This window comes from Dama dama, chromosome 23 (genome assembly GCF_033118175.1).
Source record: "Dama dama isolate Ldn47 chromosome 23, ASM3311817v1, whole genome shotgun sequence".
NCBI lineage: Eukaryota > Metazoa > Chordata > Mammalia > Artiodactyla > Cervidae > Dama > Dama dama.
Window position 1 is genome coordinate 39,629,226 of NC_083703.1, and position 16,935 is coordinate 39,646,160.

Below are 16,935 nucleotides of genomic sequence, written 5' to 3' on the forward strand. Positions count from 1 at the left end.
GCATTCCCCAAGAGAGCCTTGATGTTTATTCTTCTTCAATTAGTAGATATCGTTTTCTTTAAAGAATGGAAAATGGGAAGTTACCTCTTTGTCAATTGTTTAATAGACAGGTAATGTAAGTATGAGTTTTATTACTCAATGTTGAGTATTACTCAATGTTGAATATTAAGTTTTTATTACTCAATAAAAACCAACCAAATAATTCAAATAAAACAAATATCACATATTAACACATTTATATGGAATCTAGAAAGATGGTACTGATGCCCTATTTGCAGGGCAGGAACAGAGACACAGACACAGAGAACGGACTTGTGGACACAGTGAGGGGAGGAGAGGGTAGAAGGAATTGAGATCATAGAATTGACCTATATACACTACCCTGTGTATAACAGATAGCTAGTGGTAAGCAGCTGTATAGAACAGGGTGCTCAACTTGGTACTCATGATGACCTAGAGGGGTGGAATGGGGGAGTGGATGGAAGGGAGGCTCAGGAAGGAAGAGATATATGTATACATATGGCTGATTCACTTCATTGTACAGTAGAAACTAACATTGTAGAGCAATTATATTCCAATAAAAAAAGACAGATGATATAAGCATGAGTAATAGTTTAGTTCAGTTGCTCAGTCATGTCCGACTCTTTGAGATCCATGGACTGAAGCACAGCAGTCTTCCCTGTCCATCACTAACTCCTGGAACTTGCTCAAATTCGTGTCTATTGAGTCAGTGATGCCACCCAACCATCTCATCCTCTGTCTTCCACTTCTTCTCCTGCCTTCAGTCTTTCAGGGCCTTTTTTGGTGAGTAAATTCTTCATGTCAGGTGGCCAAATTATTGGATTTTCAGCTTCTGCATCAGTCCTTCCAATGAATATTTAGGATTGATTTCCTTTAGGATGGACTGGTTTGATTTCCTTGCAGTCCAAGGGACTCTCAAGAGTCTTCTCCAACACCACAGTTCAAAAGCATATGAGTACTAGAATTCAATCAAATAATTCTCTCATCTAGGCCACTTCATAATTGGAATTCCAAATCGAGTGTAGGGGGCATTTTATAAACCAAGGCACAAGTCATATTCAAATATTTTCTTATCTCCAAAATGCTTCACTTGTGCTGAGAGTTTGAGCTTGAGTAGCTGTCTACATTCCTGAGGTTGTCCCACTGACTTTGCCTGGTTGGGTGTCTGACCTAAATTTTCCGTGGTTTTGTAGATCAGAGACAATCTTATCATGACAAACAAGAAGATGTTTTCTTAAATGCAAAAGTCCCATCTTCCTTGGGGCAAGAGGAAGTTGGCTGTGGCTCTGTCTTTTCCGCTGGGGAAACTTCCCACAGACAGGGAACAGATGGGCCTAGATTTAGATACCATCTGCTTTTCAGTTGTAATTAACATCGGATCCAGGGGTTGGTTGGATTTTACCATTGTGTTGGCCTTCCCCGTTGACCGCTCAGGAGTCCTAAATCCTGTGTTTGTTGGAATGTGAAACTTGGGTTGGGTTTCCTTGGATGGGCATTAGCTCTTATGAGACAAGGAAGGAAAAGGAAACCATTTTTGAGTGCCTGCTTCCAGTTGAGTGGCCCCCAGATGCAGTTGGAGAGAGGAAGAGTCCTGCTCATCTTGCTTTGTGTTTGTGTAAAGAAGAAAAATAGGAATGATCCTCTGAGTCCATTTCAGTTCAGTTGGTTCCACTTTTCTTGCTAACAAGGTGATTGAAATAATAATGACCCAGTAATATTATTCAGCATTTATTGAACACTTGCAACATTCCAGCTGTGGTGCTAAGAATTCTACATGATCTAGTTTCAAAACAACCACTTGAGGTAGATACTGTTATCCCCATTTTACAAACAAGGAAAACTGAAACCTCAATGCGGTTGAAATGCTCACCTCAGGTCACACTACTGAGATATGGACCAGGCAATCATAGAGAAAGCAAGGGAATCCCAAAAAAAATCTACTCCTGCTTCATTGACTACGCTAAAGGTTTTGACTGTGTGAATCTCAACAAACTGTGGAAAATTCTTAAAGAGATGGAAATACCAGACCACTTTACATATCTCCTGAGAAACCTATATGCAGGTCAAGAAGCAACAGTTTGAACCGGACATGGAACAACGGACTGGTTCAAAACTGGGAAAGGAGTACATCAATGTTGTACATTGTCACCCTGCTTATTTAACTTATATGCAGAGTACATCATGTAAAAGGACAGGGTATGAGTCCCAAGCTGAAATCAAGAATGATGGGGAAAATATCAACAACCTCAGAAATGTAGATGATGCCACTCTTAATGCCAGAAAGAGAAGAGAAACTAAAAGAGCCTCTTGATGAGGATGACAGAGGAGAGTGAAAAAGCTGGTTTAAAACTCAACATTCAGAAAACTAAGATTATGGCATCTGGTCCCATCACTTTATGGCAAATAGATGGGGAAAAATTGGGTACAGTGACAGATTTTATTTTCCTGGGCTCCAATAAAGATCACTGCAAATGGTGACTTCAGCCTCAAAATTAAAAGATGCTTGCTCCTTGAAAGAAAAGCTATGACAAACATAGACAGCGTTTTAAAAAGCAGAGACATCCATATAGTCAAAGCTATGGTTTTTCCAGTAGTCATGTACAGTTGTGAGAGTTGGACCACAAAAAAAGGCTGAGTGCCAAAGAATTGATGCTTTTGAATTGTGGTGCTGGAAAAGACTCTTGAGAGTCCCTTGGACTGCAAGGAGATCAAACCAGTCAATCCTAAAGGATATTCATTTAAGGACTAATGTTGAATTTCCAGTACTTTGGCCACCTGATGCAAAGGGCCAACTCATTGGAAAAGACCCTGATGCTGGGAGAAGAGGGCGACAAAGGATAAGATGTTTGGATGGCATCACCACCTCAATGGACATGAGTTTGAGCAAACTCCAGGAGATGGTGAAGTACAGGGAAGCCTGGCATGCTGCAGTCTATGGGGTCACAAAGAGTCAGACACAACTTAGCAACTAAGCAACAATAAATTGATTGATTCCTGCTTCATACCATGGTTCATCACTGCCTCCACCAACTTCTTTACATTGACGGGGAGAGCAGGAGTAACCAGGGCTCGCCTTGTGGCTCAGCTAGTGAAGAGTCTGTCTGCAACGTGGGAGATGTGGGTTCAATCCCTGGGTCGGGAAGATCCCCAGAGAAGGAAATCGCAACCCACTCCAGTACTCTTGCCTGGAGAATTCCATGAACAGAGGAGCCTGGCAGGCCACAGTCCATGGGGTCGCAAAGAGTCAGACACGAATGAGCAACTAACACTTTCACAGGACTAACCAGCCAGGCAGATTTCTTCCATTCCTGCTTTATTGGTTCCAGGAAAGAACTGAAGTAACTCAAAGATGCCACTGTTATCCAGTTTCTTTATAATCTCCAGGAATTCGTCTCTCTTGTACTTCAGCGTGGGCTTCCTAGGTGGTGCTAGTGATAAAGAATGTGCCTACCAATGCAGGTTAGATGTAAGACACAGATTCGATCCCTGGGTCGGGAGGATTTTCTGGAGGAGGGTGTGGCAACCCACTCCAGTATTCTTGCCTGGAGAATCCCCTGGACAGGGGAGCCTGTCAGGCTACAATCTATAGGGTCACACACAGTCGGATACGACTGAAGCGACTTAGCATGCATGCACATACTTCAGCGTGCTTTACCCTTATGCCTTAAGACGATCGCCTGGGTTTTTAGTTGCAGCTCTGCATCTTGCTTTTTCTGAGCCCTGGGGGAGGTGAGTGTAAGCATGATTAAATTTTAGCTTCTGCCTTAAAGCCGCAGTTCCTCATGTTGGTGTCATCATATACAGACTGCAGCAAAAGTCGGTCCTCTTCCCGTTATCAGAGGCATTGTCCCTCCAGCAATAGAAAGATGTTTAGTAGAACATCTGAGAGCATCTCTTTCTTGAGCCCTGATGCTTTCTAAGGGCACACGATGTGAATAGAATGCACGAAGGACACCCAAGACCAGCAGTCATTCACGCTGTTGTCTGGGTACAAAGGATTCCTTGGAATACCCTGAATGTCAGCCCAGGGGAGGGACCTTCTGTGCCCAGCTAAGCTAATTGTCTGGCAAGAGAGGTTTTGAACATCCTAGTTAAAAGTCCATAGTACTCATCTGGGAGTGATTTTAGTGGATTGTCATTGAAGTGTGAAGTTGGAAGTACTATAATACAAAACTTTGGTCTGGCTTCATTAACTATACTAGATCTTAAGCAATAAAATGAAGGTGAGAGTTTAAGCCCCATGCAAGCCTGTTGGTTTTGCTCACTTAGACACACAGCCGCAGGCTGGACTGCTACCCACAGCTGTCCAGCCTGTTGACCCTTTACACCAGTCACAAGCAGGATGACCTGTGTTGCCCTCCACCATGAATGGGAAAGCTTCTTCAACTCCAGGAGAAAACGATCCTGGGTCAGTTCTGATAAGAGGACACAGTAAAGGCATGCAGTTAAGGAAGTAGTTTCAACCCGGCACATGACCATGCCTTTTAACTGGATACCCAAAGCTAGATGGTGATGTGTCCATCTGAGCACCTTCTCAGGTCACTGACCTCCCAGGAGCACAAAACATTGCATAAGAAACAAGAGAGGAGAATGGATACATGCATATGTATGGCTGAGTCCCCTCACTGTTCACCTAAAACTATCACATTGTTAATCGGCTAGACCCCAATACAAAATTCAAAAAAATTTTTTAGAGGAACAGGAAAAGATAGTGCCTCTTTACTCAGGTTTCTGCACAATACAACTGAAGACAAATAAGTTGATCCCCTCCACTTGAAGCAAACAGCCACCTACAGTAGGAATAACACATATCCTCCTCCTTTTTGCTACTGCCAACCAATTTCTATCACATGTACTTTATAAGGGCTCACATCATCCCACCAGCTGAATTTTTTTTATTTTTTTTAGTGAAGTATAGTTGATTTACAATGTTGTGGTAGTCTCTGTGTATAGCAAAGTGATTCAGTTATACCTATATATACACATTCTTTTTCACATTCTTTTCTACTATGGTTTATCGCAGGATACTGAATATAGTTCCCTGAGCTACACAATAGGACCTTGTTGTTTATCCATCCTATATATAAGTTTGTCTCTGCTAATCCCAAGTTCCCACTCCTTTCCTACCCCTGCCTTGGCAGCCACAAGTCTGTTTTCTATGTCTGTGGGTCTGTTTCTGTTTTGTACATAGGTTCATATCTGTCATATTTTAGATTCCACATATAGGTGATATCATATGGTGTTTGTCTTTCTCTTTCTGACTTACTTTGCTTAGTATGATCATCTCTAGATGATCTCAATGTTGCTGCAAATGTCGTTATTTAATTATTTTTATGGCTTAGTAATATTCCATTGTTTTATATATATAAAATATAGCATATGTTTATATAAAACAAGATATATATATATATATATATGTATATATACATCACATCTTCTTTATCCACTCATCTGTTGATGAACATTTAGGTGGTTTCTGTGTCTTGACTATTGTGAATAATGTCACCAGTTGAAATTTTAAAATTAGAATGAATAGTGCATAAAGTGTTTCACTACCTAAATATTAGATATTAAAACTTTGAATTCACCAACAAGAAGTTGCTTACTTAAGAATAATCCCCTTTGCAAAAGAAACATGAAAGAGGATAACAATTATGGAAAAATGGGGGAGAATTTGCAGTCTATTTTTCAGAATATTGACTATGCCTGCGTTGCTAGAAATGCATTAGTAAGAGGCTTGATTTCTATATACACTTTTTAATTAATAGAGGATGAGTTTTCACCTCCATCCTCCAGTAAATAAATGTTGAATAAATATTTAAAGAGCATGAGTTTGAAGAGGCGCCAGATGATGAGCCTGCCTGAAGTGCCCATGTCTCAGGCCAACTCTGTTTTTGGAAGTTTTGGTTATCCGCCCAGGCTTGGGCCTCCGTCCACTGTTTGATGTTATCTGGCAGCTGTGGTGCCCACCGGCTCCCAAGACTGTTTGGACAGAGAATAACAAGAAAACGACAGAAAGGCAAGAATATAAATGTCTTGATAACTTTAACCAGACTGGCATCTTTCAAAGGCTCCATGTTGTTTAATAAGCTTAGCTCTGAATCTGGCATGGAAATTCCTACTTCAGTGTGGCTTGCCTCAGAAAGACTCAGCTCTGGTTACTAATAAAAACTTTAAGGCAAGAAGCAGGTTTCTCACCAAACTTGGAGAGTTCCATCTTCCTACAGATAGTTGAGTATATGCTGGAATTTCAAAGTCCCCCAGAAAAGTTAAATTCTCTGTTATTTACAATATATCCTCAAGGTAGAAGTCATTGTCATTTTTTCAATGAGCCTGAAGGAGAGGCCAGTGCTAGCTAACAAACCTGCTGTCAGACCATCTCACATGGGGTTTTCAGAGCTCCCAGAGTATGTCACATAGGTTTAGTGGCAATGGGAGAGGGGGAGTGTCATGGAGAAGTAGTAGGAAAGGCAGAAAGGAAAGAAATCACTCAAAGAAAGATGAGAGGTCTTCAGAAGCCCTCAAGCCAGTGGGCGTCCTGAGCATTCAGACCACATCTCTTCTTTTGCTGCTGAAAGTAAAGTTAGAACCATGGCTGGCTTGGGTTGTAGTCATTCAAATGGGGTTGAAGTCCAATTTCTGTTTTGTGCTGGTGCTGTGACTTAGGACTTACATTCTGTCTGCCTCAATTTCCTTGTCTGAAAAGTGGGGATAACAATAGTATCTCATGGGCTAGTTGAAAGGATTAAGTTGTAATGCATTTCTATGCTTAGTCATATGGCCAGTATGCTCAGCGGTCATGTGCTCAATGGTCAATATTCAAAAAGTGTTACCTGTCATCATCATCACCATCATTATCTTTCTCATCATCATCACCATCACCATCTTCACCATTGTCCCCATCGTCATCACCATCATCACCATCACCATCTTCACCATTGTCCCCATCGTCATCACCATTATTGTCATCATCATCACCATCTTCACCATCACCATCACCACCATCTTCACCATCACCATCATCACCATCTTCACCATCGCCATTATCACCATCTTCACCATCGCCACCAACCACCATCATCACCATCACCATCATCACCATCTTCATCTTTATCACCATCTTCACCATCACCATCACCACCATCTTCACCATCACCATTATCACCATCTTCGCCATCGCCACCAACCACCATCATCACCATCTTCATCTTCATCACTGTCCCCGTCACCATCCCATCACCATCACTGTCATCACCATCAGCACCAGCATTATTACAATCATCATCACACCATCAAAATCACTTTCATCACCACCATCATCATAAGGTTTTCCAAGTAAAGTCAACAATGATTCCTGATCATCACAGATGGTCTGCACCTGTGAACCCAAATCTCTAAGTCTAGAGTATAAAAACTCCCCCAACTAACCTTAACTTGTTTCTGTAGCCTCATCTGTCTCTGCTTGCTCACTCATAATCTGCACTCCAGCCATAGTGTAGTTTTCAGCACAAACCGTGTTAATTTATGACTCCATGTTTTTATTCATGCTGTTCTGTTGCCTAGTCAACTCTGTCCTGGTTTCTTTGATTGGCTAATACCTGTTCATCTTCTCAGACATGATATAAGCATTAGCTCCTCCAGATGGTCTTACTACACCCTCCCCTTCACTCCCTGAAACCTAGGCCCCGTGTCCTTCCTTAAAAGTCCACAGAAAATCCAGTGAAGAACTCTGTGTTTACCTGTAATACCAAATGCTCTGCTTACATGTTCAGCAGACATGATGGTGTACCATTTTCCTGATCAAAGAATTGGAAAGTTGGACCCAAATTGAATTTATAATGCTTACAATTGGCAGGTTCTGTGTGGCTGGTTGAGTGCTTTACAATTGTTTAATTCAATCATTTATCTAGGAATTATTTATTTAGCACATACTATGTGCTGGCCCTGATATGGGCACTAGAGATACATCAAAGGATGAGTTAGGCAAAGACCCCTGTCTGTGTGGAGTTTACATTCTAAGGAAGGAGACATACAATAAAATAAGCATCATGATAAGAATTATTTGGTATGCTAGAAGGTAATCCTGGTAATGGGGAAAAAAAAAAAAAAGAGGAAATGGAACAGGGTCAGAAACAGGAGGAGGAAAGGTGAAGGAGAAGGAGGCTCCATGAAGGTGAGGTTTGAGCAAAGGCTGAAGGAAGTGAGGCAAAGAGCCTCACTCAGGATGAGGCTCATCCCCAGGATGGCTGGGGAGAAAGTGAGGCTGGCACAGAGAATAACCAGTGCGAAAGCCCTGAGGCAGAGCTTGCGAGGCTCATTCAGACAGCAGCCAGGAGACCTGAGTGCAGGCAGCAGAATCAGCAAGGCAGAGAGTAGGGGAAGCAGGGCAGCCATAGTCCTTACTCAGCATCAAGAGATGCTACCCAACAGTCCAGACTCGCAGCTTCTCTCTTGGGAGATCAGAAGCTCTGGCCTTGCTAAGCACGTATTCTCATGCATCGCTGGCTAGGGCAGAGCACAGGCTGCCCACTTCAGATGGGCATCCACTGTTCAGTGAGCCACAGAGCCTGCCTCATCCCCTGTGGGCAGCTGAGGCCCTGGCAGCAAGTAGCAGCCTCTGACAGGCATGCCCAAACCTGCTGCCTCCACTCTCTGCTCCCATCCTGCCTTGACCGTCCTCCTCCCCTCAGCCCTGATCTCTGCCTGTGTTGTGTAAGTCCAGTGAAGACTCCTGCAGGGCAATACCCTGAAAGAGAAGGAAGCCCAGGACAATGGAAGGAGTTTTCATTCTTGATTCTACAAAGGAGACTCTTCCTTTGGGAACAATGAATGGGCTTCCTGGAGTATTTGCACATACTTAGGTGGAGGATTGCCAGGGGCCCAGGAACACACTTGCCTCCTATTTCTGTCACATTTGTCTCCTATCCTGTCAGCAGGGCTTTGATGGGGGGAGGGGGGGTTGGTAACTACTTCTTCAAAAATGAACTTATTAACAAAACCCCAAACTGTGCCTTGATCACATTATCTCACACCTGTTAAGATAGCTACTATCGAAAAAATTAATAAAAACAGAAAATGACTAGTGTTGGTGAAGATATGGAGAAACTTGAGCTCGTAAACTGTTGGATGGAATGTAAAATGGTGCAGTCCCTATGGAGAGCAGTAAGGCAGGTCCTCAAAAAATGAAACACAGAATTACCATATGATCCAGTGATTCCACTTCTGGGTATCTACCTCCAAAGAATTGCAAGAAGGAACTCAGACATTTGTACATCAATGTTCACAGCAAAGTTATTGACTATAGCTGAAAGATGGAAGCAACCCAAATGTCCAGTGACAGATGAACAATTAAATAGAATGTGGCATATCCTTACAATAGAATATTACTCCGCCTTGAAAAAGTAGGGCATTCTAACCCCTGCTGCAGCATGTATGAACCATGGAGACATTATGCTGAGTGAAATAAGACAGTCACAAAGGGGCAAATACTGTGGGATTCCCCTTATATGAGGTCTCTAGAGTTGTCACATTCATAGACACAGAAAGTGGAAAGGTGGTCACCAGGGGCTGGGAGGAGAGGGAATGGGGAGTTAGTGTTTAGTGGAGACAGTTTCAGTTTGGGAAGATGAAAAGGGTCTGGAGGTAATGGTGGTACAGCCGTGTGATACTTAATGCCATGAAGCTATACACTTAAACATGGTTAAAATGGTAAATCTTGTGCATATTTAACATAGCAAAAAAATGAAGTTTTTAAAAATCAAAAAGTATGGGGAGATGTATAATATATGTATGTATGTGCATGCATGCTAAATCGCTTCAGTTGTGTCCAACTCTGCAACCCTGTGGATTGTAGCCTGCCCAGCTCCTCTGTCCATGGGATTCTCCAGGCAAGAATACTGGAGTGGGTTGCCATGCTCTTCTCCAGGGGATTATATATATATACACATTTGTATAGTATAGGTATCTCTTTATAGTATATATCTATATCTTTATATCTGTGTATGTGTGCTCAGTCGTATCTGACTATTTGCAATCTCATGAATGGTTGCTCACCAGGTTCCTCTGCCCATGAAATTTTCCAGGCAAGGATACTGGAGTAGGTTGCTATTTCCTTCTCCAATTCTTAAATCTGTATATATATCTATATCTATCTATACGTGTATAAAGAGAGAGAGAGAGGTGCTGTTGTGTGGTGATGAGGGGCATGTAGTAGGGAGATAGTTCCTGGGCTCACATCCTGCCTCTGCCACCTACTAGCTGGCTGACTTGAACCAGGTTAATGAACTTGATTCCCCACCGTGAGGAGGCTGGATTAAACCAGCAGCCTGTCCTGCAGCCATGATTGTGAGGGTCAGTGGAGCATGAGTGTGACTGCCCCCATCAGGGAGCCCCTTTAAGGCCCACACAGACGTCAGCCCATCTACAGAAACCCGTCCCCAGAACATGCCTTTAGTGGATATTATGGGGAGATGGCAATTACCAGCCCCACTTCCTTGAGAAACTGACAACCAAGTGAAATAAATGAGGTCCTCAGGGACTCAGGAGCCATTCTCAGAGTGGACCCTGTATGAGAGGTGTTGGGGTAGGGAAGAAAGAGGCGAGAGAACAAAGGAAGAGAAGGCAGATCTCATTCCCACGGCTCCGAGACAGTGACCCCAGGGTGCTGACTTCGGAGAACACTGTCAACCGTGGGCTTTATCTGGTCGTTGTGAGAGGCATCAAGTAACACAATGAAAAGGTTTATGCTGGTGAGCAGGAATATTAACATATGCTCAGCCTCCTTTAGCAGTTGAGTCCCTGTGAGAGAATCCTTTTCAGTTGGCAGTGGTTCCAACGACCTTCCGATGCCAACTACAGAAGGATGAGGGGTGGGGAGAAGAGAACATCCCCGAGTTCTGTTGCTCTCAGCCTTTGAGAGCAATGCTGTGGCTGAGAGTGCACTCACCTGGGTCGGGCTGCTGGTGCACTCCCATGGGCATCTCCTGAGCAGCAGCCAGTGTTGAGGCTGGACTGGTCCTCCTGGTTCTATCATGATGGCAGGACACACCCCAGAAACAGCAACCAGGGAACTTTGAAAGGACAAAGTTTATTACTCCCAGATCCTGGGGGGGTACATCCAGGGCCACATGGTGAGGTCCTGGATGGCCAGGGCGGGGAGAGAGAGGGGGGAACAGAGCTGGGGTCCTGCCTTTATTGAGGGCTAGTGTAGGGTGTCTAGGGTTTATCTGGTTCACTCTTTACTGGCAAATTTAAAACCTAAAAGCAGGAGTTTAGGGTGCAGATAGGGAAAATCGGGGTCAGTCCAGTGGTCACTTATTTGGGTCACCCAGGATTTCTGAAAGGGGAACTTCCTGGGTGAGGCAGCCTGTCTCCTCATCTAGTTGTGTAGCTGGCGATGTGTTTATTGAGACGGGTGCCTTTGGAATGGATGCCCTGGAGATCAAAAGCCTAATGTCAGGCACTTACGTTAAAAGAAAAGCTCATTGCCAGACACTTAACTACTGTCCCCACTCGATTTTAGGAAGACAGTTGTTTCTGAGAGTGGTCCACCTTGATTTCTTCTTTTTTTTTTGTATACATTGTTTTGTTTATTTTTTTGGCTATTTAAAAAACTGAAGTATAATTAACTTACAATGTTATGTTACTTTTGGGTATACAGCAAAGTGATTCAGTTATGTATGTATACATACACACACGTTGTTTGGATTCTTTTCCATTATAGGTTATTAAAAGATGTTGAATATAGTTCCTTATGCTATATAGTAGGACCTTTTGTTTATTTGTAGTATATATATATATACATATATATACATGCTAATCCCAAACTCCTCCAAAAATACATTTATTTATTTAGAATAGTTTTAGGTTTACAGAAAAAATGAGCAGGAAGCACAGATAGATCACATACATCCCTCCTCTCCCCCTTGCACAGAGTTTCCCTCATTATAAACATTCTGCGTTTGGTGGTGCAGCTTGGTTTCAATACTGCATTTAGTTCCTTTCACAGTCTTCCTTAACACACTTCGCTCTTACTTTAACTCGAGGTTTCCTGGAAGCTGACCTTAAGACAATGATTAGAACTCAGTGGTCACTTGTGGAGAAAGGAAATATTGATTGGGGTGTAGGAAGTGAGATGGGAGAAGGAGAGATTGCTGATGAAAGGTGAGCATTGGAGCTTATGACACTACAGGCTCCTGAAGCTTGATTCAGCTGTGGGAACCCAGGAGGATGAAGTGGAGGGACCCTCTCAGGGAGTGAGGAAGCAGGGACAGATGCACCAACTCCCACTGGTCAGGTCTTCAAGCAGATTGAGGCAAATTCTGACTATTGAAAGGCAGTGTGTGTGTGTGCGTGCGAAGTCGCTTCAGTTGTGTCCAACTCTTTGCAATCCCATGGACTCTAACCCACGAGGCTCCTCTGTCCATAGGATTCTCCAGGCAAGAATAATGGAGTGGGTTTTCATGCCCTTCTCCAGGGGATCTTTCAGACCCAGGGATTGAACCCACATCTCTTATGTCTCCTGCATTGTCTGGTGGGTTCTTTACCACTAGCGCCACCTGGGAATGCCCGATGAACATGGTAGGACCAGGGGGCACCCCTAACCATCTGCTGTGTTCCTCTTCCCTCCAGCCCGCTCCCCAACCTCAGATCCTCTTGGTCAGAATCCAAGGCTGGCTGAGATTGTGTCTCTCTCTAATCACCAGGGCAGTGAGCTGTTCCAACAGAGTGATATCTACAATGGTAGCAGAACCTGAGAGTGGGTGGGTGAGTCGGTTCTGCCATAGCATCATGGGGCCACCAGGCACCAAACTTTTCAAGGGGGAGAATGACTTTTAAAGAAAAAACTTTTTTCCAAGTTTAATCATATATGATCACTTGAAACCATGAAAAAGACAGAGACAGAAAAAAGGAAAATCTTGTTGTTGTTGTTGTTGTTGTTTATTCTGATCATATTCCCTGGGAGATTTAGAACAATTTCTACCAAAGCCAGATTTCTACAGTCTTCTCTAGAAATTGCTTCTCCAGCACCACTTTCACTGAAATTAAAGACAGAGAAACACGAGTACAGATGATGGAGTAAAAGGAAATTGTCTGTGAAAACCGCTGACTGTAGATGCCACATAAAACAGCGGGGCTAATGTCATGCTGGTGGGATACATTTGCCCTCACAATTCGGAAGTCCTTATGTGTATCAACATTTCATCTAGAGCCGTTCACCCCCGTAAAGCCCCAGGCCATGATGACTTCCTGTTACCTTAGATATTTTGCATTTTAGCTATTTTTACCAAAGTTCTCTAGTTTATTAGTCCCAATCAACTTTTAGAATTGCCTGATTAAATAGAATTTGTCTTTCAAAATCCCAGTTCATTAGGCACTTTCTCTGTGACCTCCTTCACCCACACCCAGCAGAATGAATCTTTTATGCCTTGTATCTGTTAGGGAGGCACATGGCTGCAAGTACAGAAATCCCAACTAATGGGGACTGAGACAAATAGGAGATTCATCTTATCACCTACTAAAAGTACAGAGGCAGGTGGTTTCTGGCGTTAGATCAGCTGGTGAATAGCATTCTTCAGGGCTCTGGTACCCTTAGCATGTTGGTATGTATTGTCATGTTTATTGTCTCATGGTCACATAATGGCTGCTGACACTCTAAACATCACATCTGAGTTCAAGGCAAGAAGAAAGGGTGACTTTACTTGAATCTGTCCCTTATTCCCATTGCCCAAAATTGTGTGAGTGGTCATGGCTAGTTCCAGGGAGGCTAGAAAAGCTAAATACATAGTCACTCAGAACAAGAAACTTTAAATTTCTTGGAAGTTACTTCTTGTTATTATTGTTTTCACTATGGCTCTTTTCATTACCTTGGCTGTAGCTGTTAAGCTGTTGCCACAATAGTATTGTATAACAAATGGCCTGAAAACCTCAACAACATACAACAGTAAACATTTATTTAGCTTGTGGGTGTTTGGGGTTCAGCAGAACTGGGTTGAGCTTGGTCAGTCTCAGCTGAGACAGCAGGGATGACTGGGACATGTCTTGGCTTTTCTTTTTTTTTTTTTCCCATTTGCTTCTCTCCAGCAGCCACAGAAGCTAACTAGAGAGCATGGTGGGGTTCATGCTGAAGGCTAGCGAGCTCAGGGTAGTCTCTCAAGGTTACACAGCTTGGAAGTGTCAAGTCCAGGACTGGGTGCAAGGTCCTTGACCCCATCCTGGGCTTCCTCCAAGGCTGCGGGCTGCCTCTTCCAGCAGTCACTGTGCCAGGCATGCTCCTTGACCACTTCCCTGAACGGCTTCAGAAGACGACACCAGCTATTATTTGAGCGCTCCCATCTTGGAACCTATTCACTCCAGGCAAACCTGGCCCTCATTCTGGGCAAACCTGAAACAGAATAGTGAGGAACATGTGAAGGACATAGCTGCCTCCCTTCTCTTGAAGATACATAAACCTGAAACATGACCCATGGTCCCTGGCAGCATGTGGGTCGGTGTCTGAGTAGAGATGTCCTGATGCATTCCAGGGAAGAAAAGCCCTTGTGGTCTGATACTGGAGCTGCAGCTCACACAGATGACCCCCTCCCTCAAACATCTTCACTGATCGTCTTTAGAGCATGACCCGCATTTAATCTGCCTTGCTTGCTGTAGCTGAGCCTCAGTTTCCACTGGCCTAGGCTCCACGTGGGCAGTCCCAGGGTATTGGGCCGGCTCAACCTTTTTTGAGACTTCCAGTCTGTCTTATATTTTGCAGTGCATCTTGTAAAAATAATAACATTAAAGACCATTATCCAACAACTCCCCATCTGGAAGCTTATCCTAGAAGTGTAAAAGGATATATGCTTAAAGATTTTTTTTTTTTAATTGCAACACTGTTTATGGTCCATTCATTTATAGAAGATAAGAGGGATTCACTCCAAATACAGAGGTAGCAGGGGTTTACTCATGTTCATGCTGATCACGTTTATTCTTGTGTATAAATGGTATATTTATGTGAACATGCAATCAAAATAAACCTTTTCAAATATAAATAAATAAGGACATCGGTGGCTCTGACGGGCAGCCCCCAAAAGTGGCTGACTAGGATTCTGAAACTGTTCCTCCCTCTGTGTGACTGGTGAAGGCAGTCATTAGTAAGTGAGCTGAAATAGGAAGCGGAGATGGGGCAGAAATAAAAAACGACCTCTGTGTGGGGTGACAATGGCCCTGTGGGAAGGCTTGGAGAGGATCCTTGGAGAAGTTAAGATGTCCTCTGTGGTGTCTAGGAGATGGGTCAGTAACCCCCTGCCTCCCATGTAAGTTAGGAGAAATGAGACTACCAGAACATGCCTTAATTCCTGGCCTGACAAAGAGGGGCAAATATTATTAATAATGGTGGTATTGTTATCATTGTTAATGATGATATTATATTATCCTTTGGAAATACAGGAATGGTCAAATTAATCCCCAAATGCCTCGTTCTCTAAAGTATTTGGACCACTGCATTGATAAAATCATCCATGTCACCACTTCCAATAGGTTCTTTGCATCTTCAAGTTTGACTTTGTACATTTGTTTTGTTCCCTTATACTGTTTTATTATTATTATTATTAATGGTAGACCTTTTAGAGCAGTTTTAGGTTCACAGCATAATTGAACAGAAGGTACAGAGTTCCCTCATCCCCCTGACCCCGACACACACAGCACCCCATCAATATCTTGTTCTGTTTTGTTTGTTTTCCCAGTGGGAACCTGACTTCTAGTGGGTAATATAGCAAACAGCTGGAAGAGAGTTTCTTGTAAGCAAAGTGGCAGGCTGCCCTCAGATGCCAGGAAGTGCTCTGAGCTGGAAAGACACCCATGGCCTTGCAGGTCCCTAGGTGTCCAGAGGAGCCTTGTCACAGAATATCTGTGGGTGGGTGTCCTACCTCACGCTGCCTCGGGCATGGAACTAACTTGGTTTTCAGTAGCTTTCACCCTTGAAAGCACAGAGAGCCTGGCAAATCTGCTCATTTCTCGTCCTAATCCAAGTGTTGGCACTGCTGTGCATTAGACGAAGCTTCTTACCTCGAGGAAGATCAACACCTAATATTGGAACATGGTCTTGGAGAGAGAGTTTATGGACTTGTAAGAGGCGTTGGGGCTTTTAGCCTGTTGTACATAAAATAGATCAAGAAAAACAAAGAATATGGGGAATGGGGAGGGCCGTTTGCTTAGACTGACATTAATCCAGAGGCCCTAAGTACATGGAGGACTGAGGCAAGGTGATCTGGAGGGAATGTGTTCTGGGCAGTGCGAACAGCAAGTGCAAAGGCCCTGGGGCAGCATCCATGGCACACTTGGGGATCTAGGAGGTGGACAAGGTGAGCATGTGATAGGTGGCAGGCATTGCAAAGACTCTGTATATAGTATAAGCTGCTGAATTAATGAAGACAGGATGTTCTTGAAGCAGAGGGTGGCCTGACCCTCACCCCAGGGGCTCTGCCCTGACTCTGACTTTAACCCCTTCTCTCCTCTCTTCCAGGCCATGTACATGTTCTACGCGCTGGCCATTGTGTGTGATGACTTCTTCGTCCCCTCCTTGGAAAAGATCTGTGAGGTACATGTTTGAGCACTGAAACTGTTCCAGCCTCCTCCACTGAGGTTCTGAGGAGCCCTGCGTGCTGCCGGGCAGGAAGGCCAGGCACCAGCATGCTTCAGAGCCGTGGAAAGTGGTAGTCCAGAAACTCACTGGTCTGCTTAGAGTTTCCGTGTGCCCATGTATGCTGTTTTGGGTAGTGCTTAGTCACTCAGTAGTGTCCAACTCTTTGAGACCCCATGATTGTTGCCTGCTAGGCCCTTCTGTCCATGGGGATTCTCCAGGTAAGAATACTAGAGTGGATAGCCTTTCCCTTTTCCAGGGGATCTTCCCAACCCAGGGATCAAACCCAGATATCTCGC

At 43.7% G+C, this 16,935-nt stretch overlaps 1 protein-coding gene across 4 annotated transcripts in view; it reads left to right on the plus strand.

The window, feature by feature from the left end:
* SLC24A3 (solute carrier family 24 member 3) overlaps window positions 1–16,935 on the plus strand; it is a 422,543-nt gene that overhangs the window by 303,516 nt on the left and 102,092 nt on the right. For all 4 annotated transcript variants that reach the window (XM_061126457.1, XM_061126454.1, XM_061126456.1 and 1 more), the window contains exon 4: window positions 16,520–16,594. In XM_061126457.1, the coding sequence (XP_060982440.1) occupies window positions 16,520–16,594 (75 nt within the window). The remainder of the gene's footprint in view (window positions 1–16,519; window positions 16,595–16,935) is intronic.